This window comes from Cryptomeria japonica, chromosome 7 (assembly GCF_030272615.1).
Source record: "Cryptomeria japonica chromosome 7, Sugi_1.0, whole genome shotgun sequence".
NCBI classification, from domain to species: domain Eukaryota; kingdom Viridiplantae; phylum Streptophyta; class Pinopsida; order Cupressales; family Cupressaceae; genus Cryptomeria; species Cryptomeria japonica.
This window is the reverse complement of record NC_081411.1, coordinates 333,023,155-333,031,192: the sequence shown is the minus strand read 5'-3', so window position 1 is coordinate 333,031,192 and position 8,038 is coordinate 333,023,155. Positions and strand designations below refer to the sequence as shown.

Genomic DNA, 8,038 nt, shown 5'->3' with positions numbered 1-8,038 from the left:
GTTTATCATCTATGAGAACAACCCTAATATGGAGGGCACAAAATTGCAATTGGCTACTAGGGTGGAATTAAAGAAAACAATAGTTAGAGGGGTGAACTAGCAATTTCATTGGTTGTGGATTGGGTAGAGGATGAAAGGCATGATGAGTAGATGAAATCATGAAGACATGTGATGCAGGTTGGGTGTTGGTCTCAATTCTACATTCTAGTTTTGTATATAAGAAATATTTTGCTTTCCTATTTTATGAGCTGATATGATTTTTAACTATATATTCTTCTAACCACTTTAATATATCAAAAAACATGTGTATATTTATTTCAAATTATATTTTTATTGAAAGATCGATCTATTTGTATAATTGTAAACTTTTTTTATAAATCACAATCTAAATTATTGAAACAAATAATAATTTTTTATTTACCTTAAAATAAATAATAATAAAAAATACTAATAAGTAAAAAGTTATTTCTATGATTATCAACCATGGCGAGACTAATAATAATTAGCCATAACAATACACAATCCAGAGTCTATAACATAAACACTAGAGTATCATATGAGTTTTATGGTTGCAGATTTGCGCGACATTCCAAGCACTTGAAAATTATAATTGTAAGCAAACTTACTAGCTTAATGGATCTTCGATAATTGATTTGAGCCTCCCTTGGAGCTTTTTCTTCTTCTCATCCTCTTCGATGAATGATTTTAGAGTCGTTTCCTTCTCCTCCTCATCTTTCATGTTCTGGTCTTCTTCGCTCCTCTCCCTGTGAATTTCTTGTACTGTCATTTCCTTCTTCTTCTCTTGCCTCCTCTTAATCTCCTTCGCTCTCTTATTCCTCTGGTCCTCTTCCCTTCTCTTCTCTGCTAAGTAGCCTTGGTCAATTTTTGTGTCCTTCCTCTTAGTTACGGCAGTGTCTGATTGCTCTCCGCAGCCTAAATGCCCCAATAAAGCCCACACTTGAGATATAAATTCCCCGCCGCTAGCGATACACTCTGCGTGGAGAGGAGCTTTGTTGTAAGCTGCCACGTATATCAGCAATTCGCCCCAGTAGTGTGCCATTATATCCCATCTCTCACTTCTCTTCATCAATAGATCTGCTAGATGGATGGAACGACGTAAATTGTCGTTACCAGACGCATTAGCAGTCATGTCAATGCTCCAACTGGAAACATCTTTCGGTTTTTCAATAATTGCTACCTGAAGATCTATGAAAGACAGTACTGCAATATCCGCATGGAGGGGCAGAATATTAGGGTGTACCAAAAGAAGATAAACAAAATACCTGGACAGCATGATAGCGACTTTAAACTGCTGGAGATCTTTGGCCTGGTCACGAGCTTCACAAATTGATGTGGCGATATGCCACGCTAGAATCGTATCTTCCAACTGTATCTCTTCCTGCTCCTGCGGCACCTCGAAGCTCTTACTAATCAAGTACTCATCAGGATCGTAAATTCTGTCTCTGCAGATTTTAATATCCTGTTCAGGAGTACATTTATCCTTAACTATTTCAAAGATAAAGGATTTCAAGGAATTCAACTCATTCTGGGAGTCCTCTTCGTTCATATGGCATACTCTGAGGTACAATGGCACAAGACTCCTGCAAAACGAATTAGATTTAGCCCTCTGCAGCATAAAACGGAGGCTCTCTCCACGAGCATCTGTTATGGAATATTGATTAATTTTATTCTTCCAGTATTTCTTCCACAGCTTGCGAACATGACCCAGCAAATTCATAAGAAAATTTATCATTTGAACTGTGTACCAGCCACCACCCTTCGGTCTACTGAAATCTTTGATATGTGCACAAATCAGGTACACCATGGTCCAATCTGATAATGCAATTCTACACAATTGTATAATTTCTACAGCAAGCGCTACAGAAATAATCACAAACGTAACAGTTTTATGAGCTGGTTTCTTTGTCAATTGAAAGAAAACCAGATAGGCGGCCACCGCCAGAAAGCAGGTATTGAGAAGACGCAATGCTATTCCACACATACTGAAAGCTGTACTGCCTGACTTCGAAAACAGTACATCATACATGAATTTCAATTCCATCTCTATAATTCCGAACACCTTCTCACAGTTTAGACGTTCAGTTATAAAAAATATTCTGGTTTTTGGCAGAGCTCCTTCATGAAAAGAGAGGCTTACGAATCTCCGCTTATACATTTTGAATAAAGCATGCGACAAGCAGAAGATGTACTTTTCTGTTTTCAGACGGCCTTCCTGTTCAAACACTTTTTTAATTGTTACTATTGCATTGTCACTAACCAAGGAATTCCAGAGAGTGCTCTCACCAGTCTTAGGAATCCCGATTTGCCGTAGCCTTTGCTCTCCCATAACCACATAATTGTAATCTTCTCGATCATGTGTACCTTCAACCTGCATAAATTTGTACAGGGCATTGGTAGAATTCACCATCTGGCTGTTGCTGGCTGATCTCAAGGCACAAGTTCTCTCAAAATACTTACTAGCACCAGCAATGAATAGAAGAATAGAAGCAGCCAATAGACGCCCTTCTAATCTCGATATATAGATGACATAACCTGCAATTAGAACTTGATAAAACATAATGAAAAAGTGCCTTGTCCACAGTTCATTATCGGCTATGGAGTATGCGGTGATGCTGTCGGGTCCTCCCAGATGGATTAGCAGTATAGGAGCCCATAATCCGTAGATTACATTCTTAATTGAATGCGTCATGATGCCCAGCGCAGAGATAGCCACGGCATCCGCAGCCAAGTAAGCTCCCCACACAACAAAGCGCAACACAGGATTTGAGCTAAAATATCTTCGCGCTCCAAAAACAACAAGGAACAACTGCAACTGCATGCTGCCTAACATTATAGCTCTGACCACCCACACAAGCGGAATATGCAAAGGCGCCCCTGGAGCTGGAGATGGAAAGCATTGACATGGAGTCGGCGAGCATTGACAGCTGTCCATTGCAGCTGAACAAACACAAAATGGCTACCAAAGATATGAGATAAACAACCAGTGCTTGGCATTAGCTACACCTTAACACCGAATTGAAGGGGCTCTTCTCTTCGTTTTGTTTTTATTTTTTGGAACGAGCTTGCATTTAAACAAAATTCTAAGAAATGGCTAAAGTTAAAAATAATACAGCAATAAAGAGATTCTTGAAACACTGCTTTTAAAAGATTAGTTGTACAAACATGGCACCCACCCCAGTCACCCTATCATTGTCCAAAGGCCTGCGAGTTTTAACATTAGTTTACAAATTTGTCGAGTGTTTCTTCTGAAGAATTGTAACACTCAAGGAAGAATCAATAGACTATTTCTAGCACATGTAGTCAAACGAAAATTTTGCGACAACTTTATATATTCCATTTCCATATTTTGTAAGCTCTAATCCAGTGATGTCATTAAAATTAAAGCGTTCCATGTCTCAGATAATTAAAGTGATCACCCAAATAACGAAATTCAATATACAATATCCACATTATTTTCAATCATCTTCGAAATTTGACTGATACTAACAACTTTCTTTTTCTTATTACACACTGAAGAGGGGTCAGAATTCAAGGTTCAGCATATATAATGGTGAAATAGTATACACATATTATTTAGTTTCATGTTCACTATCATGCGAATGTATTAATGTAAATAGTTTATATATAATTTAATTTTATAATATATACAATACATTGAGAGATATCTTTTTCGAGGTGTTTGTTAAAATTTAAGGTGAAAAATATTAAAAATAGACATCTTGAGTAGGATTTCTCTCAACATATTTTATTAAAATATAAAATTAAATATATATAAGCTAGTAGTACCCACAGTGCAACATGGAAGACATTAAAAAATTATGGTTGAAACACAATTAAGATTTGATTATGATTAGGGTTTAATTATGATCAAAGTTTCCTTATGATTAAGGTTAGGGTTTGATTATGATTAGGGTTTGGTACAATTAGGGTTTGATTATGATTAGAGTTTGGTATAGTTAGGGTTTGATTATGATTATGTTTAATTCTGTTGAGATTGGGTTTGAAGTTGGAGCTAGGGTTTAATTGTAGTGTTATCAACATGATCAATAGCCAAGTTTCCCCTCCTCTCCACCATTTAACTGCCACATAATCAATAGCCAAGTTAGCAACATGATCCACTAGTTTGTTTCCTTCCCAGAACATGTGCGAGATCTTGAAGTACTCTAGACTGGGAATCATCTCAAGGTAATCCTTGATTAGATTTAAAATAGTCCAACTAGGCTCCGTACTACCCTTGAAGAATTTCACAATGTTAAGCAAGTCAATTTCCAGCCAAACCCATCTAAACCCTTCCTTGCTTGCTATGTGTAATCCTATGTAGGCGGCATTGGCCTCCCCATAATTCTAGCATTGGAGTTAAGTTATGGTTAAGTTTCAATTGTGGTAAGATTAGGTTTAGGGTTAAGGTTAGGGTATAATTAGAGTTATTAGTCTAGAATAAGGCTTGAGGTAAGTGTTAAGGTTCAATTAGAATTAGTGATAGGGTTAGTGATAGGCTTTCACTAGGATTGGGGTTTAGTTATGGATAGAATTAGTATATCATGATTCAAATAGTTTTAGGTGATAAGGATAAATGATGGTGTTAGGGTTATGGTTCTCTAATAATTATTTGTTTCAAGGTTAGTGTTAAGGTTTAATTAGGGTTAAGGGTTACATTAGCATAAAGATTAGAGATAAAGTCAATGTTATATTGAGTTTATGGTAAAGTTACTTTAGGGTTACAATTCATGTTCAAGATAGTGTTTAATGATATTAGGGTTAATTTTAGGGTTAGTTTATCATAAGGATTCAATTATAGTTAGGGATAGACTATAATTAGGTATATAATTAGCAATATAGAATTAGCAATATGATTCAATTACAATAGGGTTACATATGTTCAATAAAATTAGAGTTCAATTAGGATTAGGATTTGGGCTAGATAAGAATTAGAATTAGAGTTCATTTAGGTTTAGGGTTAAGATTCAATTAAGCTTACAACTCAATTAGGATTAAGATTAAGTTTAGGGATAAGGTTCGATTATGGTTATATTATGGTTTAAGTTGTAGCTAGGGTTCAATTCTAGGGTTAGAGTTAAATTTAGGGTTAGATTATGGTTAGGTTTCAATTATGGTAAGATTAGGTTTAGCGTTAAAGTTACACTACAATTAGGGAAATATTATTCTAGGATAATTCTTGGGGTAAGGGTTGGGGATAAATTAGAATTAGTCTTAGGGTTAGGTCTAGGGTTCAATCAATAATAGTGTTAATATTAAAATTCATTTAGGGTTTAATTAGGATTAGAGTTAGTGCTTGGATTCAAATAGGATTATGGTTTAAGAATGAAGCATGGCGTCAAGTTTATGTTCATAAAAACATATCTTGATTTTAAGATTAGGGTATAAGCTTAGGGTTCATGTTACAAGAAGTGTTTAATATTATATTTTGGTTATGGTTAGGGTTGAATTAATTACAATTAGGGTTTTATTATCATTTTTTATTAAAGATAAAATAGGTTTTGAAGGGACCAAAAACCCCATTTAACAAGTTTTGAATGGACCTAAAACCCTTGAATGTTTTAGGGATTGTTAGTGTTAGTGTTTGATTATGATTATGGTTTGGTATAGTAAGGGTTTGATTATGGTTCGGGTTTAATTATGTTGAGATTGGAATTCAATTTTGAATTATGGTTTAATTCTAGTGTTAGAGTTAAGTATAGGGTTAAGTTATAGTTACATTTCAATTATGGTAAGATTAAGTTTAGGGTTAAGGTTAGGCTACAATTTAGGTTATTATTCCAAAACAATGTCTGGGGTAAGGGATGAGGTTTAATTAGAATTAAGTGTTAGGGTTAGGCTAGGTTTCAATTAGGATTGTAGTTTGACATAGGATTAGGTTATCAGAAAGATTCAACTATAGTTAGGTCTAGTGTTTTATTAGGGTTAGAATTAGGGTTATCATTCAATTACATAAGGGTTTAAGTTATATTAATATTTGAGTTCAACTAGGACAAGAATGAAGCCATTCCAGATTGGTCCAAGTGTGAAAATATTGTAGCCAAGTGTAGGGCTCTCATCCATGGGATTATCCATGTCTGTCATTATCATACAAGAAGGGAAGGAAATAAAGTTTTTAATAAGGTGACCTCATTTGGACCATTTTCCAGGAATTTAAAAGTATGGATGAATATCAATGATATTCCACATTTGGTTGATGCGGTGATCTCTAAGGACATAAAGATTTATGATGGGAGATAATCTAAGGATCACCTTTTTCATTATTTTCACTTCCCTTTTAGCTAATCATTTTCTTTTTTTATGGAAGATGTCTATTTCAAAAAGAAATGTCACTTTCTTGTTTTCTTGTAAGTGTTGTTGTGCTTGAACTACTAGTTTTTTATTCTATGCACCTAGTTTTTTTTATTCTGAAGCTCTTTATGTTTGAGATGGAAGGGCATCTAATAGAAACTGAACCAAATTTATGTGAAGAATTCAAAATAAAACATAAAGCTATTATAGAAAGTGGAACTTAAGGGAATATGGATAATTATGTTGAAGGAATGCAAGGTTTTAACTTGGAGCTATCCAAGAATTTTGCCTAGGCCTGGTAGAAGGGGGAGGTGAAAATTTGTAAGGGTTTCTTTCAAATTAACCCTTAATTTGATTCCCACTATCACATTGCTTCTACAAGATGATATAACATTCTCCAAGAAGCCGAAAGGATTTTAAAAAGAGGAATTTAAGTAATTTTCAAGTTGGATGAAGGGGTTTTTTGGTTACAAAGTAGGTATAACATAGAAGACATACTAAACATCTAGAAATATGTTTCCCTATTTTTGATACAATTCCTCACTTTGGATTGGTACTTCAAAAGGTTTGACACCTAGATTTTCCTAATGTTAAACCACCTTAGGGATGACATAAGGATGAATTTCACTTACTAGGTTTTCTCTTCACTTTCTCAATTTGTTGCTAGAGATTAAATTAGGAACTCCCTACCCCTCCATCAAGGGTTAATTATTAGACTATATGAATTTCATCTTGCTTTAACCCTACCTAGTGGGTCCTTGTTAAGTCCTCTTGGTCCCCTACCAAACCCAAATTTAGTGGTTGAGATTTTTGGGGCTCCCATGATGAAACCTCTTCTAAACCTAATATTGTCCCTACACTCTTTAATCATATCAAATAAGTCAAATAGAAGACCTCTTGTAATCAACCTCTTAAGGATGCGGATGTGCTTGAGTTGGATGAACAAGATGTGTATGAGGATTTAGAGTCCTCCTATAATTCAAAGTCAGAGTGGTCCCTTATGGCTTGTGAGGAGGTTTCCTCCTTTCTCCATGGTTAGGAGATTTATGACACCAAGACTGGTTCTCCTAACTTGGAATCAAAGGCTTTAAAACTAGAGGAAAATGTTGAGTGATAGGATCTAGTGATTAAATAACTTCTATCAAAATTCTTTGTGGCTATCATGGAGATTAATATGCTGAGGTTGTGGCTAAGGATGACATTATGACAGACAAATGGGTTATGGAGGAGGAGAAGGATGAATGGGTATGGGAAGTTGTGAGAAAGTTGGCTAGTAAATTAGAGAATTAGAAAAAGTTGATGGGATTGTTAATTATGCAAAATATATTATTTAATGAAAGATATGGAGGGCTTATTAATTATGTAAATAATATCATTCTCATGCTGATGACTATTGTGATTCTTACATGGATTTCCACTTGACATAACGTGTTGAGTTGCTAGATGATGGAGGATATGACTAGGTCGAGCATGATGTTTTAAAATCTTTGTTGATCAATGGATGAGATTTGATGAGAAGAATGGATAGAAATAATTATGAAGTTTATTGATTACATGATTGAGGTAGATGAAATTGATTTATCAATTAAGTGAATTAATTAATCAGTTGAGGTCGAAGTGAGTAGTAGTTGAAAGGTGTAGATGAAGATTTAATTAAAATTATTTAATAATGTACATGAAAGAGATAAATAAATAAAATAAATATTTCTTTTGCAAGGAACTTAATTTA

At 34.7% G+C, this 8,038-nt stretch overlaps 1 protein-coding gene across 1 annotated transcript; it reads right to left on the bottom strand.

Moving 5' to 3' along the window:
* Window positions 1–453: 453 nt before the first annotated feature.
* On the bottom strand, window positions 454–3,085 carry LOC131857174 (uncharacterized). Its single transcript, XM_059209359.1, has one exon. It carries the CDS (start codon window positions 2,951–2,953, stop codon window positions 626–628), a length of 2,328 nt encoding a protein of 775 aa, XP_059065342.1. The 5' UTR covers window positions 2,954–3,085; the 3' UTR covers window positions 454–625.
* Between the last annotated feature and the right edge of the window lie 4,953 nt (window positions 3,086–8,038).